General features: G+C 46.4%; 1 protein-coding gene across 3 annotated transcripts in view; it reads left to right on the top strand.

Annotated features, from left to right (window-relative positions):
• Positions 1 to 18,605, top strand: part of LOC140398912 (DDB1- and CUL4-associated factor 4-like) — a 282,089-nt gene that overhangs the window by 253,992 nt on the left and 9,492 nt on the right. For all 3 annotated transcript variants that reach the window (XM_072487889.1, XM_072487908.1, XM_072487899.1), the window contains one exon: positions 2,068 to 2,182. In XM_072487889.1, coding sequence (XP_072343990.1) covers positions 2,068 to 2,182 — 115 coding nt within the window. The remainder of the gene's footprint in view (positions 1 to 2,067; positions 2,183 to 18,605) is intronic.

Genomic DNA, 18,605 nt, shown 5'->3' on the forward strand with positions numbered 1-18,605 from the left:
CGGGGCACCTCATAGAGACTTATAAAATTCTAACAGGACGAGACAGCATGGAGTGATGTTACCAATGATGGGTGTGTCCAGAACCAGGGGTCACAGTCTGAGGATTCAGGGTAAACCATTTCAGACAGAGATAAGGAGACGTTTTTTCACCCAAAGAGTGATGAGCCTGTGGAATTCATTACCACAGGAAATAGTTGATGCTAAAACTTTGAATATATTCAAGAGGCGGCTGGATATAGCACTTGGGGAGAATGGGATCAAAGGCTATGGGGAGAAAGCAGGAATAGGCTATTAAGTTGGATGATCAGCCATGATCGTGATGAATGGTGGAGCAGGCTCGAAAGGCCAAAAGGCCTCCTCCTGCTCCTATCTTCTATGTATCTATGATGCCATCTCAAAGCCTTGGAGAGGTACCATCGAAGCTGTTTGAGACGGATTCTTCGCATCAGCTGGGAGGACAGTGTACTAACATCATCATCCTTGAAGGAGCCAAGAGCATCAGCATAGAGGTCATGATCATCCGAAACCAACTCAGCTGTGCCGACCACATGCTTAGGAAGTCAGAGTCACGACTGCCAAAGCAAATCTTCTTGCCCAGCTCAAGGAAGGCTCTTGAACAAAAGGAGAACGAAGGCAGCACTTCAAAGACACCCTGAAGTCTTGCCTCAAAAACTGCAACAAAGATGTCAACTCCTGGGAGACCCTCGCTCAGAAAAGACCTACTTGGAGGAACCTCCTGATGGAAGAGAGACAATTCTTCCAGGACATAGTTGATGGGAAATGTTCAGAATGGAGTTCAGTTACAAGTGGAGTACCACAAGGATCTGTTCTGGGGCCGTTGCTGTTTGTCATTTTTATCAATGACCTAGAGGAGGGCGCAGAAGGGTGGGTGACTAAATTTGCAGACAACACTAAAGTCGGTGGTGTTGTCGACAGTGTGGAAAGATGTAGCAGGTTACAGAGGGATATAGATAAGCTGCAGAGCTGGGCTGAGAGGTGGCAAATGGAGTTTAATGTAGAGAAGTGTGAGGGTGATTCACTTTGGAAGGAATAACAGGAATGCGGAATATTTGGCTAATGGTAAAGTTCTTGGAAGTGTGGATGAGCAGAGGAATCTAGGTGTCCCTGTACATAGATCCCTGAAAGTTGCCACCCAGGTTGATAGGGTTGTGAAGAAGGCCTATGGAGTGTTGGCCTTTATTGGTAGAGGGATTGAGTTCCGGAGTCAGGAGGTCATGTTGCAGCTGTACAAAACTCTGGTACGGCCGCATTTGGAGTATTGCGTACAGTTCTGGTCACCGCATTATCGGAAGGACGTGGAGGCTTTGGAGCGGGGAGATTTACCAGGATGTTGCCTGGTATGGAGGGAAAATCTTATGAGGAAAGGCTGATGGACTTGAGGTTGTTTTCGTTGGAGAGAAGAAGGTTAAGAGGAGACTTAATAGAGGCATGCAAAATGATCAGGGGGTTAGATAGGGTGGACAGTGAGAGCCTTCTCCCGCGGATGGAAATGGCTGGCACGAGGGGACATAGCTTTAAACTGAGGGGTAATAGATATAGGACAGAGGTCAGAGGTAGGTTCTTTACGCAAAGAGTAGTGATGCCGTGGCATGCCCTACCTGCAACAGTAGTGAACTCGCCAACATTGAGGGCATTTAAAAGTTTATTGGATAAACATATGGATGATAATGGCATAGTGTAGGTTAGATGGCTTTTGTTTCGGTGCAACATCGTGGGCCGAAGGGCCTGTACTGCGCTGTATCGTTCTATGTTCTATGACACCGGATGAGGAGGCCCAGGAAAAAAAGGAGCCTGAGAAAGGAATACCAGCGATCTCGAGTCCAAGGATTGGTCCCAGCTCCCAGAAACCTCTGCCAAATGTGTGGTCAAGGGTGTGGCTCTAGGATCGGGCTCATCAGAACCCATGACCAGTAAGACATAATTTATTAGATGAACAATCATACTCCTTGGCGAGTGATCGCCGATGTAGAACATCTTTCCCTTTTAAAATGGCTTGCAGTACTAGCAATCGTAAATTTGATATTCATCATGTGCTGTCTCTTTCAGATTAAACTTTGGGACTTGAGAACTGCAAGATGTATCAAACAGTATGAAGGTCATCAGAATGAACATGCTTATCTCCCAATTCATGTTCATGAAGAAGAGGGTATTCTTTTAGCTGGTAAGTGCTTTCTTTTGCTTATTTTCCCCCTTCTGCGAAAGGACAGTTTTTAAAGATTTGGCTGAATGCTGGAAAATCTATATGTATGGGATGCGATCCTCCGCTCCCGCGCCGGTTGGGAGAATCGCCTGGCGCGCCATTTTTCCACGCGACGCCGGTCCGCCGCCCTCCAGCGATTCACCCAAGCGGCAAGAACGGCCCCGTCGTGTTCTGCGCGGCGCAGGCCGGAGAATCGCCCGAGACACCAAAAATGGCGATTCTCCGCTATCCCTGCTATTCTCCGGCCCGGATGGACCGAGCGGCCTGCCGAATACGACGGGTTCCCACCGGCGCTGTCCACACCTGGTCGCTGCCGGATGGAACAGCGCGGGAACGCTGGGGGAACGGCCTGTGGGGGGCGGGGGAAGGGGGTTCCTGCACCGGGTGGGGGGGGGGGCCTCAAATGGGTTCTGGCCCGCGATCGGTGCCCACTGATCGGCGGGCCGGCCTCTCTGAAGGAGGACCTCCTTTCCTCCCCGCCCCGCAAGATCCATCCGACATCTTCTTGCGGGGCGGCCTCGGGGAGGACAGTAACCACGCATGCGCGGGTTGGCGCCGGCCAATGCGTGGGTGACGCCAGTTACACGGCACTGGCCGTGTCATTTACGCGGCGCCAATGCCCGGCGCGCACGCTGACGACGCTGCTTTCGCGACACGCCCTCCGAGTTTCTCGCGGCCCCGATCCTAGCCCATTCTCGGCCCCTGAATCGGTCGAGATCGGGGCCGTTTCGCGCCGTCGTGAACCTCGACGTCGTGGGCACTTAGTCGCGGGAGCGGAGAATCACGCCCATGGAGTATGTAATGCCAACCGAAGCTTTCTCTGTCAGAAACCAATATCCAGGATCTAATTTACATAATTGATTAAATTAGCTAAGTGTATATTTCTTTCTGAAATGCCACTGCAGCGTGTAAATTTTAAATACAAATTAAAAATGTATCAAACTATAAAATACTATTAATCCACAATAATTTGTGAAAGAATTGGCAAATTTTATTGAGGCAGCAGTGAAACCTAGTTGGCACAGTAGCAGTAGGCAGAACATCCTCTCTGTATTGATGTCACTTTCCAAAACTGTGCTGCTGACATGTCTTCCTTCCTTAATCATGGTTTCCCACCCACTGTGGTTGACAGGGCTCTCAACCGTGTCCAATCCATCTCCCACACCTCAGCTCTCATCCCTTCCCCTCCTTCCCAGAGCCAGGATATGGTTCCCATTGTCCTCACTTCTCACTCCACCAGCCTCTGCATTCAAAGGATCCTCTGCCAGTTCCGCCAATCCAGCATGATACCACCACCAAACACATCTTCCCCTCACTTCCCTTGTCAATATTCCATAGGGGCTGTTGCCTTTAGGAAACCCTAATGCACACTTCCATCACTCTCTTCCCACGGCACCTTCCCATGCAATTGCAGAATGCGCAACACCTGTCTTTTTACCTCCTCCCTGCTCACCATCCAAGAGCCTAAACACTCTTTTCAGGTGAGGCAACGCTTTATGTGCACCTCCTTCAACCTGGTCTATTGCATTTGCTGCTCCCAGTGCAGTCTACTCTGCTTTGGAGAGACTAAACGCAGACTAGGTGACCACTTTGCAGAGCACCTCCGGTCCGTCCGCAAGCCGGACTCTGACTTTCCTGACACTTGCAATTTCAACTCACCATCCTGCTGTCATGTCCACATTTCCATCCTTGGCCTGCTGTATTGTTCCAGTGAAGCCCAGCGCAAACTTGAGGAACAGCACCTCATCTCCCAATTAGGCACATTAAAGCCTTCCGGATTTAACATTGAGTTTAACAACTTCAGACTGTGAACTCTCTTCTCCACCTTCACCCCATTTTTATTTCTGATCAATTTATTTTCATTTCTTCCATCAATCCGTTTTTCCCTCATAATTGTCTCCCCCACCCTACTAGGGACATTGGTTTACTGTTCCACTTTGTCCTTTGACACACTGCTCACCCCTGTTCTGCCATTAACACATTCTGATCTTTTAATGTGCCACTATCAGCAGTCTTCTTCATCATTATCACCACTATTTACATTCCCTTTGTCTTTCTGTCCGTGACATCTTTGTCAATCTCCACCTATCGCCCTCTATCCAGCCGCACTGCTCCAAGCCACCACCCTCCCCCCACAACAGTGTACCCCATTTTCAGTTCTCTCCAGCTTTGACAAAGAATCATCCAGAATCAAAGTTAGCTCTGTTCTCTCTCCACAGATGCTGTCAGACCTGCTGAGATTTTCCAGCATTTTCTGTTTTTGTTTTGGATTCCAGCATCTGCCGTAATTTGCTTTTATCCTCGCTATATTTATGAATTAAAGGACTGTCTGACAAGAGAAGTATTAAAAGCATTTCCAAAACTTTAATCAAATTAAATATCCCAAGGCATTTCATGGGCATTATAAAACAAAATTTGACACCAAGGCAAATAAGGAGATATTAGTATATACGATCATAAACTTGGTCAAAGAGGTAAGAAATGTTTTGAAGAAGGAAAGCAAAGTAGAAAGCCAAAGAGATGAATGGAGGGATTTTCAGAGCTTAGTGACCAGGTCACAGGTAATGGGACTAAAGAAGATCACAGGTGGTAAGAGAGAGGCCGTGAAAGGATTTGAAAGCAGTGTTTTTTTAAAAATCCTAATTTAGTTGCTGATATGGGAGCCAATGTAGGTCAATTGCACAGGAGTGATCGGTGAACTTTCCAGAAGACATTTGATAAAATAGCGACATCAAAGGTTATTGCAGAAAATAAAAGATAGAAGATTGGTTGGCTAATGGGAAGCAGGAGGAAGGCATGATTGGGTCTTTTACAGGTTGACAAAATGTAACGAGTGGTGTGCCACAGGGATCAGTGCTGAGACCTCAACCGTTTAAAATTCATGTAAATGACTTGGGTGAAGGGATGGATGAGGTGGTTGACAAATTTGCTGATGACACAAAGTTAGGTAAAATTATTTTTAAAGATTATTTAGGGGATGTGGGTGTCAACTGCTGGGCCAGCATTTATTGCCCACCCCGAATTGCCCTTGAACTGAGTGGTTTGCCATTTCATAATAATAATCTTTATTATTGCAAGAGTCGACCATATTGCTGTGGGTTTGGAGTCACATTTAGACCAAACCAGATAAGGATGACAGATTTTCTTCCCCAAAGGAATGGGTGGCACGTTAGCACAGTGGTTAGCACTGTTGCTTCACAGCGCCAGGGACCCAGGTTCGATTCCCAGCTTGGGTCACTGTCTGTGCAGAGTCTACACGTTCTCCCCGTGTCTGCGTGGGCTTCCTCTGGGTGCTCCGGTTTCCTCCCACCAGTCCCAAAAGACGATCTGTTAGGTGAGTTGGACATTCTGAATTCTCCCTCTGTCCCCCCAAACAGGCGCCGGAGTGTGGCGAATGGGGGATTTTCACAGTACTTCAATGCAGTGTTAATGTAAGCCAACTCGTGACAATAATAAAGATTATTATTCTTACGGTTTCATGGTCATCATAAACTAATTCCAGATAGTTTATTGAATTCAAATTTCAGCATCTGCCAAGGTGGGATTCGAATCCGGGTCCCCAGAGAATCTCCTGGGTGTCTGGGTTACTAATCCAGTGACAATACCACTACACCATTGCCTCCCCTAAATATATCCCAAGGAAACTAATATTTAATCAGGGACAGGATATCAACATGATTAACATAAGCAAGATTGCAATAATTAAAAAAATAATGGCACTAAAGAATGACAGATCGCCAGGACCAGATAGTTTCACCCCAGGGTCAGGGTATTAAACAAAATAAGTGAAAACATCGCAGATACTGTATCCATAATCCTTCAATGTTCTCCCAATTTGGGAACTGTTCTGTTAGATTGGAAAATCGTGCATGTCACTCTGCTGTTTAGAAAAGATGACAAGAGAGAAACCAGTGAATTATATTGACCAATTATCCATTATCTGTTGTTGGGAAAATGCTAGGCACTATATAAAGTGTAGGGTGGCTGAACACGAGATCCTGCTGATTGTCTGAAAACACTTGGACCCAAAGAGGAGACATGAGAAAGCTCTGGCTGGTAAAAGTCGGGGAAACCCCAAAATATTCTATAAGTACATCAATGGGAAGAGGAAACCAGGGAAAGAGCAGGGCCCATTAGGGACCAATGCGGAAATCTGTGGGTGGAGCCAGAGGACATTGGTAGGGTGTTGAACGAATACTTCATAACTGTCTTTGGATTTGTGTTTATTGTCACGTGTACCGAGGTACAGTGAAAAGTATTGTTCTGCCTACCGTCCAGACAGATCATTCCATACATGAAAAAACATAGGACATACAATAGATACACAATGCAAATACATAGTCACAGACATCGGATGAAGCATACAGAGTGTCGTACTACTCAGTAGTGAAGTGTGTGGAGAGATCAGTTCAGTCCATAAGAGGGTCATTCAGGAGTCTGGTAACAGCGGGGAAGAAACTGTTTTTGAACCCGTTAATGCTTGTTCTCAGACTTTTTTATCTTCTGCCCAATGGAAGAGGTTGGAAGAGAGAATAACCCGTATGGGGGTTGGTCTTTGATTATTCTGCCCCCTTTCCCAAGGCAGCAGGAGGTGTAGGCAGAATCAATGGATGGGAGGTGGTTTCGCGTAATGGACTGAGCTGAGTTCACGACTCTCTGTAGTATCTTTTTTTAAAAAATTTTATTCTACATTTTCACATTTTCCTTCAAAAATTTACACCCCACCCATAAACAGTAAATGGTAACAAATACAAAATCAATCCCCTTAACAATACCAATGACCAATCCTCCCACCACCCCAAACAACGGCCCACAATATATGCGTCCAATAAACCAAACCCTCCCACGGTGAAAACAAAAAACAAAGGAGAAAAAGAAAAAGGAGTCCGGGACCGCCCATTGACCTATAGAGTCCACTCCCCCTCCCCCCCTACACTCAACGCCATCCAGCCTCTGAAAGAGTACCGTACATGATACCCAAGAGTTGTACACCCACCCCCCCACAAGTCTCCAGCTCCTTCCATCCACTGCCTCTTGTAAAACTCCTCCTCCCAACCTCGGTTCCTTCCCCCCAACTTTCCACCCCGGCTAGACCACGTGGACCCTGTTCTGCCAGGCTCCGATGGCCACGTGGAGGCCCCCGCCCGGGTTGGACTTTGGAAGCTGTGATGGTAGGTATGGGTGTGTCCGAGGCTGCTGGGGCAGTTAAAAATGGTTTGTTAGTTTCCTGCTCGAAACAAGCATAGAATGCATTGAGTTCAGTGGGAAGGGGTGCACTGCTGCCAGAGATTCTACTCGACTTTGCTTTGCAGCCTGTTATGTTGTTTAAGCCTTGCCACAACTGGCGAGAGTCCATGTCGTTAGTCTGTGACTCGAGCTTAGTTTGGTATAGTCTCTTGGCATCCCGATGACTTTGCGGACGTCGTACCTAGATTTCTTGTATAGGTCAGGGTTGCCTGTCTTGAACGCCTGTCATGTGAGAGTACCTTAAGAAATGGGTGTTTAAGAAATGTACCGTTAAGAAATGGGTGTTTATCATAAAAGAGGGAGGTTAAGGTATGTGGTGCTGGGGGCTCTTTGTGTTCGGATCGGGGGGTTGGAAGTGCCTATTACTTATTCTGTTTTATTTGATTTGCACTCGCGTTGGGGTTCTCTTTGTTTCTCGTTTTGTTTGTTTCTTTTCAGAGCAATTGCTCGAGGATGGCTGGTTTGGGGAAGTGGTGCTGATGGGTGGGGGGGGTGGGGGGGAATGGGTCAGGGGGAACAAAAGGTGGGGGACTTATTGGCGCCGGAGTAGAGAGTCACCAGGCTAGCTGGGTGAGCTGGTCTACGGAAGCCAGGTGGGGGGGGGGGGGGGGTGTATTTAGTTAGTTTATGGCAGGGGTTAGGTTCCAGGGTGTTGTTGTGTTTGGGGGGGCGGGTGGGGGGAGTTGTTCTGCTGACTCGGGAGGGTCTTGGGTGCGAGAGGTCGGAGGTGGGGGCTGCAGGAGGCGGGCCAGGGGAAGCGCGACACAGGGGCTGGGGGCGGCCCCAAGAAAGGGGATGGCTGATTGATGGGTGGGGGGGGCACAGTGCCCCTCAACCAGGCTGATCACCTGGAACGTCAGAGGGTTAAACGGGCCAGTAAAGAGGGCACGTGTGTTCGCGCATCTGAGTGCGCTGAAAGTTGACGTGGTAAACTTCAGGAAACTCATCCTGTGGGCAGCACGATAGCATTGTGGATAGCACAAATGCTTCACAGCTCCAGGGTCCCAGGTTCGATTCTGGCTTGGGTCACTATCTGTGCGGAGTCTGCACATCCTCCCCGTGTGTGCGTGGGTTTCCTCCGGGTGCTCCGGTTTCCTCCCACAGTCCAAAGGTGTGCGGGTTAGGTGGATTGGCCATGCTAAATTGCCCATAGTGTCCAAAATTGCCCTTGGTGTAGGGTGGGGTTACTGGGTTATGGGGATAGGGTGGAGGTGTGGCCCTTGGGTAGGGTGCTCTTTCCAAGAGCCGGTGCAGACTCGTTGGGCCGAATGGCCTCCTTCTGCACTGTAAATTCTATGATAATCTATGATAATCTGAAAGTAGCTGACCAAGTCAGATTGAGGAAGGGCTGGATTAGCCAGATCTTCCACTCGGGGCTGGACACTAAAACCAGGGGGGGTCGCGATTTTGGTCAACAAACGGGTGCAATTTGAGGCGGGCAGCACAATCTCGGATGGGGGAGGCAAATTTGTCATGGTGAGTGGCAAGCTTGAGGGGATGATGTACATGCCCCAAAGTGGGATGATGTGGATTTTATTAAGAGACTGCTGGGGAAGATACCTGACCTGGACTCGCACAGGCTGATTATGGGAGGGGATTTTAACACAGTCCTTGACCCCGGCCTAGTCCGGTCGTGCTCAAGAACGGGTAAGATGCAGGAAATGGCAAAAGAACTGAGGGGGTTCATGGAGCAAATGGGGGGGGGGGGGCTGATCCATGGAGGGCTAGTCGGCCGATGGGGAGGGAGTTTTTGTTCTATTCACATATCCATAAGGTGTATTCCCGAATTGATTTTTTTCATCATGAGCAAGGATTTGTTAGCGGGGTTGACGGGCGTAGAATATTCGGCGATTGCTATTTCGGACCATGCCTCGCACTGGGTTGATCTGCAGCTCTGCAAGGAAAGTTTTCAGCGTCCTCAATGGAGGCTGGAGGTCGGTTTGTTGACGGAAGAGGCGGTGTGGGAGAGGGTGAGGAAATGTATGCAAAACTACCTGCAGGCCAATGACACAGGAGAAGTCTCAGCGGCGGTGCTGTGGGAAACGCTGAAGGCGGTAGTGAGAGGGGAGCTGATTTCGATTAGAACACATAGGGACAGCACGGATAGAGCAGAAATGGACCGACTGGTATGGGAGACCTTACAGACAGACCGGAGATACGCGGAGACCCCGAGGGCAGAGCTATTAAGGGAACGACGAAGGCTACAGACTGAGTTTGGGGTGTTGTCCACAGGTAAGGCTGTGGAGCAGCTTAGGAAGGCAAGGGGTGCGATTTACGAGCACGGGGAGAAAGCCAGTAGAATGCTGGCACAGCAACTGAGGAATAGGGAGGCGACCTGGGAAATAGGGAAGGTATCGACGGGGGGGGGGGGGGGGAAACTTGGTAGGAGATCCGGCAGGGCTGAACAAGGTGTTCAGGGACTTCTATAGTAAGCTTTACACCTCGGAACCCCCCGCGGGGCCGGAGGGGATGAGACGCTTTCTGGATGAACTGACCTTCCCAAAAGTGGGCAGGGGATTGGTAGACGGGTTGGGGGCCCCAGTCAGGACTGAAGAAATATTGGTGAGCTTGAGGGCCATGCAATCGGGTAAAGCCCTGGGGCCGGATGGGTATCCGGTGGAGTTTTACAAAACGTTCTCAGAGATAGTGGGGCTGGTGCTGGTTAGGGTTTTTAATGAGGCAAGAGACAGAGGGGTGTTACCCCCGACGATGTCACAGGTCACCAGCTCCCTGATATTGAAACGGGACAAAGACCCAGAGGCATGTGGGTCCTATAGGCCGATCTCTCTGCTCAACGTAGATGCTAAAATTCTGGCCAAGCACTTGGCGGCTAGGATTGTGGACTGCGTGCCAGACGTCATAATGGAAGATCAAACCGGGTTCGCCAAGGGCAGGCAGCTGGTGGCCAACCTAAGAAGTCTGCTGAATGTGATTATGATGCCCCCGGAGAGTAAGGAGGTAGAGGTAGTTGTGGCAATGGATGCCGAGAAGGCTTTCGACCGGGTTGAGTGGGACTATCTGTGGGAGGTGCTGGGATGTTTTGGGTTCGGGGAGGGCTTTATCGAATGGGTCAGACTGTTGTACCAGGCTCCGGAGGCGAGTGTGAGGACGAATCGAACGACATCTGACTATTTCAGACTGTACCGTGGGACAAGGCAGGGGTGTCCCCTCTCCCCACTGCTGTTTGCGTTAGCAATAGTGCCGCTGGCAATTGCCCTAAGAGCTTCTAGGGGCTGGTACGGGGGGTGGTGGAACACAGAGTTTCATTGTACGCCGACAACCTGCTCTTATACATCACGGATCCAGTGGCTGAGATGGATGAAATCATGGGAATCCTGAAGGAATTGGGCCGGTTCTCAGGGTACAAACTGAACATGGCAAAGAGTGAGTTGTTTGTAGTCCAGGCGAGGGGCCAGGAGCATAGGTTGAGGGGGCTGCCGTTCAGGTTAGTGGAAAACAGTTTTAGATACTTAGGGATACAGGTGGCGCGGGACTGGGGCCGTCTGCACAAGTTGAACTTGTCTCGGTTGGTGGAGCAAATGAGAGCTGAGTTCCGGAGGTGGGATGTGCTCCCACTGACACTAGCGGGGAGAGTGCAGACGGTTAAAATGACGATCTTCCCGAGATTCCTGTTTGTTTTCCAGTGTCTCACCATTTTCATTCTGCGGTCTTTTTTCAAGAAGGCTAATAAAATGACTATGGGATTTGTGTGGGCGGGAAAGTCCCCGCGGGTGAAGAGGGTGATGCTCGAGGGGAACCGAGAGGAAGGGGGGCTGGCGCTGCCAAACTTTAGTAATTACTACTGGGCGGCCAACATAGCTACGATAAGGAAGCGGATCATAGGTGCGGGGTCGGTTTGGGGGCAAATGGAGGCCGCTTCGTGTAGGGGGACCAGTTTGGCGGCCCTGGTTACGGCGCCCCTGCCACTCCCGCCACCACGGTACTCCACCAGCCCCATAGTGGTGGCGACTTTGTGGACCTGGGGCCAATGGAGGAGGCAAGTGGGGGGAATGGGAGCACGGTTTGGTCCCCAATTTGCGACAATCACCGGTTTGCCCCGGGGAATATGGACGGTGGGTTCCGAGCATGGCGGAGGGAGGGGATTGAGAGGATGGGGATTTGTTCTTGGAAGGGAGCTTCCCGAGCATGAGGGCATTAGAGGAGAAATTTGGGCTGGCGAGAGGGAATGAGTTCAGGTACCTGCAGGTGCGGGACTTTCTACGCAGACAGATTCCATCTTGCCCACGCCTGCCACTCGGGGGGATCCAGGACAGGGTAGTGTCCAGTGGATGGGTGGGGGAGGGGAGGGTCTCGGATCTAGATAAAGAACTTATAGGAGCAGAGGAGTCACAGACCGAGGAGCTGAAGCTTAAGTGGGAAGAGGAGCTCAGAGGTGAGATAGAAGAGGGTTTGTGGGCGGAGGCATTGAGCAAGGTAAACGCGACTGCAACATGCGCCAGGCTCAGCCTGATTCAATTTAACGTCGTCCACCGGGCCTACATGACAGTGTCCCGGGTGAGTAAATTTTTCGTATTGGAGGACAGGTGCGCCAGATGTTCGGGAGGGCCGGCGAACCATGTCCACATGTTTTGGGCATTCCCAAAACTCAGGGGGTACTGGCAGGGGTTCGCGGATGTTATGTCCCGGGTACTGAAAACAGGGGTGGTGATGAGTCCAGAAGTGGCTGTTTTGGGGGCTTCGGAGGACCCGGGAGTCCAGGAGGAGAGAGAGGCTGACGTTTTGGCCATTGCTTCCCTGGTAGCCCGACGACGAATTCTGCTGGCTTGGAGGGACGCAAAACCTCCGAAGCCGGAGGCCTGGCTGTCGGAAATGGCGAGCTTTCTCGATCTGGAGAAGATTAAGTTCGCTTTGAGAGGTTCACTGTATGGGTTCACCTGGAGGTGGCAACCATTTATCGACTTCTTCGCGGAAAATTAATCATCAGCGGGGGTGGGGGGGTCAGGGTAACGTAGGTTAAGGGGTTAGTTAGGCTGGTCCTTGTGGGAGGGGAGCTGGGTTTGACGAATGTGATATAAAATAGTTACTTTAGAGATACTAGTTAATGTAATGTAGAAATAAGCCACTTTGATTCTGGCAGTTAGGGAGAAAGGGATTTGAGACCGCATGGAAAAAGCAGGAAGAGGTGTGTCTATGAGAGTGATGCTGCATTGATAGGGGCCAGAGAAAGGGATTGGAAGTGAGCCAATCAGAATAGATCGAACAGGTCAGGAGGGATATAGGCTGACCTATGGGCGTCGAGTATGTGAAACTTGATACCATTTGAATTGATTTGCAGAGATCCCTTTGTTTCTTTGTTCATTCGCTTTCTGGGATATAGGAAACTGGATGTCTCTTCCTCCTCTTCGCTGATCCACCCACCCAAAGTCACTATATTGGAGCTCCTGCTGGTAAACTACCATTTCTGCCGCTTGTTGGGGTCGCAGATCATCCTTTTTCATTACATTCTTTCATTCTTAACCTTTGTAACTGAGCCTCCTTCTTGGCCTACACCCTCCTTCCAGTAAAATCTGACTGCCCTTGCCATCTGGGAAGGGTCGTTCTCTGTCCAATCCATGTTATTACATTTCACAGCAGTAACCACAGAAGGTGGTAGGCAATGCATTAACATAGCACAGTATTGAGGGGAATTCTGACCATTTTGATACAGCAAATCGCCTGACTGCCCCCGGTAGATTTCATTAAAACGCTCCAGAAATTCCTCTGGCTCTTCAATCTTCCTAGGTTTTAAGTCTAAGATAACAGAAAGATTTATGGGCCTTTGAAATGTGCTATTCAACGCATTCAAGATCTGTGTCCTTCTTTTCTCTGTTTGCTCTCTTTTTTTTTTAAACTTAAAAATGTTTGAAAATTCAAATTGAATTACTGCAACTTGCAAGCTTAGCTCTGATCTCAACTCAGAACTAAATTTACAATTTGCTTAACACAAACTTGTATAACATTTACAACTTAATTATTTCTTTATCTTAACAATTTTTCTTTTAACAAGTTTTTTTTTTTTCTTTTACATACACATAAGTATTAGCAAAATCAACTATCATCTCCAGATTGACACTTTTTAAAATGGTGTCCATGATCTTCTTTAAGTTTCTATTAATCTCCAGATAAAATGAGATAAACCTTATTTCAAGTAAGTAAAACTTAATATTCTGGCAATTTCAATCAATTGCTTTCGAAAATAATAACTTTCATCAAAGAGGTGGAGAAACCCACTGGTTTCCTTTAATTAATTCAAAACGTAACTTTGCTGGTGTTCACTGACTCAAAGGAAAGGTATCCGATTACACTACGGCTGCTGCTGTTATCTCAAAGCCTGAGTGAGAAGCACTGTCTGTTTTCAACTTCGCCTGCTGCTGTTAACCCTTTGAGAGACTTCTGCTTCAACCAATATGCAGCATTCCTCACAATCTCAACTAGACCTCGGAACTGCGTTTTCCGCCAATACAGTCCAAGGAGACAATTTTAGCTTAATCAACTATATATTTAAAACACTCACACATAGAGTTGAACCATCTTCAGATTTAAAAACAGTTATACTGGACTGAACCTTCATTAATGAAGTCACATCAGCCCCTGAACCCATATAATAGACTGAACCTTCATTAATGAAGTCACATCAGCCTCTGAACCCATATAATAGACTGAACCTTCATTAATGAAGTCACATCAGCCTCTGAACCCTTATACTTGGAATTGAATCATCATTTGAGATGTCCCATCAACCCAAAACCCTAACCCAAGCCGAAACAACAATATGAAATCCCATCAATTAAATTGCTAATCCCCAGACTGACCTGTGATTTCGTTGAGGCGGTCTTTCTGTGCCAACCGCGAGTGACCAGACTAATCAGACGATAAGAAGAGGGGAACAATCAATGCGCGGTCGTTTTCCAGTTCTACATTGAGGGCCCTTTGTTCCCCTTCCTCCTGTTCATAATCAGTCTAATTCTGATTTCGCAGTTGGATCAGGATCGCCCTGAGAAATCCCGGTTTTCGGCACCAAATGTTGATTCCCAAATTTCTTTCTCTGTCAGTCTGGCCTCAATAAAAGTTGAGATGGATTCGCACGTAAAAAGAAGTTATTTATTTAGCTTGCAAGCTTGATTCATTTCCTATATCCCAGAAAGCGAATGAACAAAGAAACAAAGGGATCTCTGCAAATCAATTCAAATGGTATCAAGTTTCACATACTCGACGCCCATAGGTCAGCCTATATCCCTCCTGACCTGTTCGATCTATTCTGATTGGCTCACTTCCAATCCCTTTCTCTGGCCCCTATCAATGCAGCATCACTCTCATAGACACACCTCTTCCTGCTTTTTCCATGCGGTCTCAAATCCCTTTCTCCCTAACTGCCAGAATCAAAGTGGCTTATTTCTACATTACATTAACTAGTATCTCTAAAGTAACTATTTTATATCACATTTGTCAGGTTTCTTGCACTATAACGATTGTTTTTTGCACACTGTTTTATATTATTGTTGGTTATTGTGCCAAAATGTCTTCATAAAATTGTTTATCAAAAAGAAATGGGTGTTTATCAGTGATGTCAGAGTATGGGTGGAGCTGGGCTGTCTGTCAGCTTTTTACTTTCGTTTTAGGCTGTTTGCTGCAGGGTGTGTTTTAGTTTCACTTTGAGAGAAGCTTGGATGTGTCTGTTTATTTGGTTTTGTTTTAGTGTTGGAGCTGAAGCCAGACAAAGCAGGTCCACTGCTGTTCTCTGCCATGAAAAAACTATCTCTTGATCATTTGGTGAATTCAGAATTATAAATGTTCTCAGTAGTGAATGTAAACCTAACGTGCTTCTGTTAAAAGGTGTTTCTTTTGTCTTCTGGATGTTGTTTGGGAAGTTATTAAGCATTACTTTGTGTTGTATTCTTTGGGGGTTGTACTTGAATTAATGGTTGCTAAGATGTTCACTGTATGTTTTAAAAAGGTTAACTTGAGTTCATAGAATAAACATTGTTTTGCTTTAAAAAATACTTTTCCATTTCTGCTGTACCACACCTGTAGAGTGGGCCGTGTGCTCCCCATACAACAATCTATTAAAAGTTGTGGGTCAGGTGAACTCCATGATACACTTTGGGGTTCTCTAAACCCTGGGCCATAACAAATTGGGGGCTCAAGGGGGGATAAAAGTCTATTGGATTGGCTTCAGAAAATGGCCATGAAACAAACATGACAGTCAGTTAAAATTGGCAGACGTAAAGGGAAACATACAGTTGGATGATAGTGATGAGGATCGTGAGAAAGAGCGTCAAAGTCGAAGGCTTGGTGGGGATCTATTTAAATATGTCCAAGCATTGCCAAGGTTTGACGAGACGAAGGTGGAAGCCTATTTCATTTCATTTGAGAAGGTGGCTAAACAAATGAAATGGCCACAGGACATGTGGGTATTACTGTTTAAACAAAGCTGGTAGGTAGGGCTAGTGACGTGTTTGTATCACTACCAGAGGAGGTATCTGAGACGTATGAGGAGGTGAAAAAATCCATCTTGGGTGCATATGAACTAGTTTAGAAATGTAAGGAACCAATTTGGTAAAACATACATGGAGTTTGAAAGGATCAAACAGAGTAATTTTGCTAGGTGGAAAAGGGCTTTGAAAATAGACCAAACGTATGAAGCTTTCAGAGAAATTATACTTTTGGAGGAGTTTAAAAATTCAATTCCTGATGTAGTGAGAACTCATGTGGAAGAACAGAGGGTTAAAACTGCGAGATGAGCAGCAGAAATGGCAGATGATTATGAATTAGCTCATAAATCAAAGCTTGGTTTCCGACATCAGTTTCAGCCAGTGAGGGATAGAAACTGGGGACATGAGAAATACTCAAGTGGTAAAGGTGATCTGACGGGAGATAATAAGGAGAGTGTACCTCAGATTAAAAAAGAAATCCAGGAGAGTTGAAAAGAAATGAAAAATTTCAAATGTTTTCACTGTAATAAACTAGGCCATGTAAAGTCACAGTGTTGGTGGTTGAAGAAAAGCACTGGGAAGGCTGATGTGGTAAAACAGGATAATACAGTGGGGTTTGTTAAAGTGGTAAAGGAAAGCCCAAGTGAAGCGAAGGAGGTGCAAAAGATTGTACAGCCTGATCCAGAGATGATTGATAAGAAGGTGCCAGATCTCTTGAAAGAATCTACTTGTGTGGGTAAAGTTTACTCATGTGTATCAGGAGGAGCAGGTAAAGAAGTCACAATTTTAAGAGATACGGGAGCTAGTCAATCTTTAATGGTAAGAGATGAGGAGTTATGTAGTTTGGGAAGAATGTTGCCAGAAAAGGTGGTAATATGTGTAATTCAGGGTGAGAGGAGTAGTGTTTCATTATATAAGGTACGGTTGGAAGGTCCAGTGAAGAGTGGTGTAGTGGTAGTAGGAGTAATAGAGAAACTATCTTGCCCTGGAATACAGTTTATCTTGGGTAATGACATAGCTGGATCACAGGTGGGAGTGATGCATACTGAGGTTGATAAGCCAGAGGAAAATCCAACAACTGAAAGGATGAAGGACGAATATCCTGGGATTTTTCCGGATTGTGTAGTAACAAGGTCGCAAAGTCGCAGGTTAAGACAAGAGGATAAATCAAAAAGTGAAGATGAAGTTGAAGTGCAATTATCAGAAACGATTTTTGATCAGATGGTTGAAAAAGAACAAGAACAGGTGGAGGATGAGGCGGATATTTTTAGTTCAGGAAAATTGGCAGAGTTACAACAGAAAGATGTATTAGAAAGCATACACGGAAGAGGAATTTGAGTGTATACCAGAGTGTTATTGTCGTAAAAGTGATGTCTTGATGACAAAATGGAGACCTTTACATATGCAGGCAGACGAAAAGTGGGCAGAAGCGCATCAAGTAGTATTGCCAGTAGGGTATAGAAAGGCGATGTTGCGAGTTGCACATGAGGTACAAGTGGGAGGTCATTTGGGAATAAGGAAAACTCAAGCTAAAATACAAAAACATTTTTATTGGCCTGGACTACATAAAGATGAAGTTAAATTTTGTCAATCATGTCACCCATGTCAAGTGATAGGGAAACCCCAAGCAGTGATAAAACCAGCGCCCTCAATACCCATTCCAGCATTTGCGGAACCTTTTACAAGGGTCCTAATTGATTGCGTAGGACCGCTTCCTAAAACAAAAAGTGGGAATCAATATCTTTTGACCAAAATGGATGTGTCGACTAGGTTTCCAAAGCCGACTCCAGTACGTAATATTACCGCTAAAAATATTGTGGAGGAATTACTTGAATTCTTTACTAGATATGGACTACCCACAGAAATACAATCGGTTCGAGGATCGAATTTTACCTCAAGGTTATTCAAAGAAGTTATGGGTAGCTTAGGAATAAAACAATTTAAATCAACAGCATACCATCCCGAATCGCAGGGAACGTTAGAAAGGTGGCATCAGATATTGAAGACAATGTTGAGGGCTTATTGTCAAGATTTATCCAGAAGATTGGGATAAAGGAATTCCATTCATACTGTTTGCAATTAGGGATGCACCTCATGAGTCAACCAAATTTAGTCTCTTTGAACTAATTTTTGGTCATGAGGTAAGAGGACCACTTAAATTGATTGAGGAAAAATTGTTGAGTGAGAAATCGGAAATTACATTATTGGATTACGTGTCAAATTTTAGGGAACGATTAAATAGAGCAGGTGAATTGGCTAGACAATATTTAAATGTTGCATAAAATGTGATGAACCGGGTAGCGGACAAGAAATCCAAAGTTCGTAGTTTTGCCAGTGGAGATAAAGTTTTAGTATTGTTACCAGTGGTAGGTGAACCGTTAAAAGCAAGGTTTTGTGGACTTTATCAGATTGAAATGAAATTAAGTTAGGTGAATTATGTGGTAGAAACACAAGATAGAAGGAACACTCACCAAGTGTGTCATGTGAATATGCTTAAAAGGTACTTTGAAAGGGAAGGAGAGAAAAAAGAGGAGGTTTTAATGATTCTGACTCAAAGTGACGAACCAAATCCAGATGACTGTGAATGTGACTTACCTCAAATTAAATTGGAAAATGAAGATGTTCTTAAAAATTGGGATAAATTGTTGAGTTACCTTCCAGAGGAAAAACGGACTGACCTGAAAGAGTTATTGATATCATGTGGG

The sequence above is a fragment of the Scyliorhinus torazame genome, chromosome 2 (genome assembly GCF_047496885.1).
Source record: "Scyliorhinus torazame isolate Kashiwa2021f chromosome 2, sScyTor2.1, whole genome shotgun sequence".
NCBI classification, from domain to species: domain Eukaryota; kingdom Metazoa; phylum Chordata; class Chondrichthyes; order Carcharhiniformes; family Scyliorhinidae; genus Scyliorhinus; species Scyliorhinus torazame.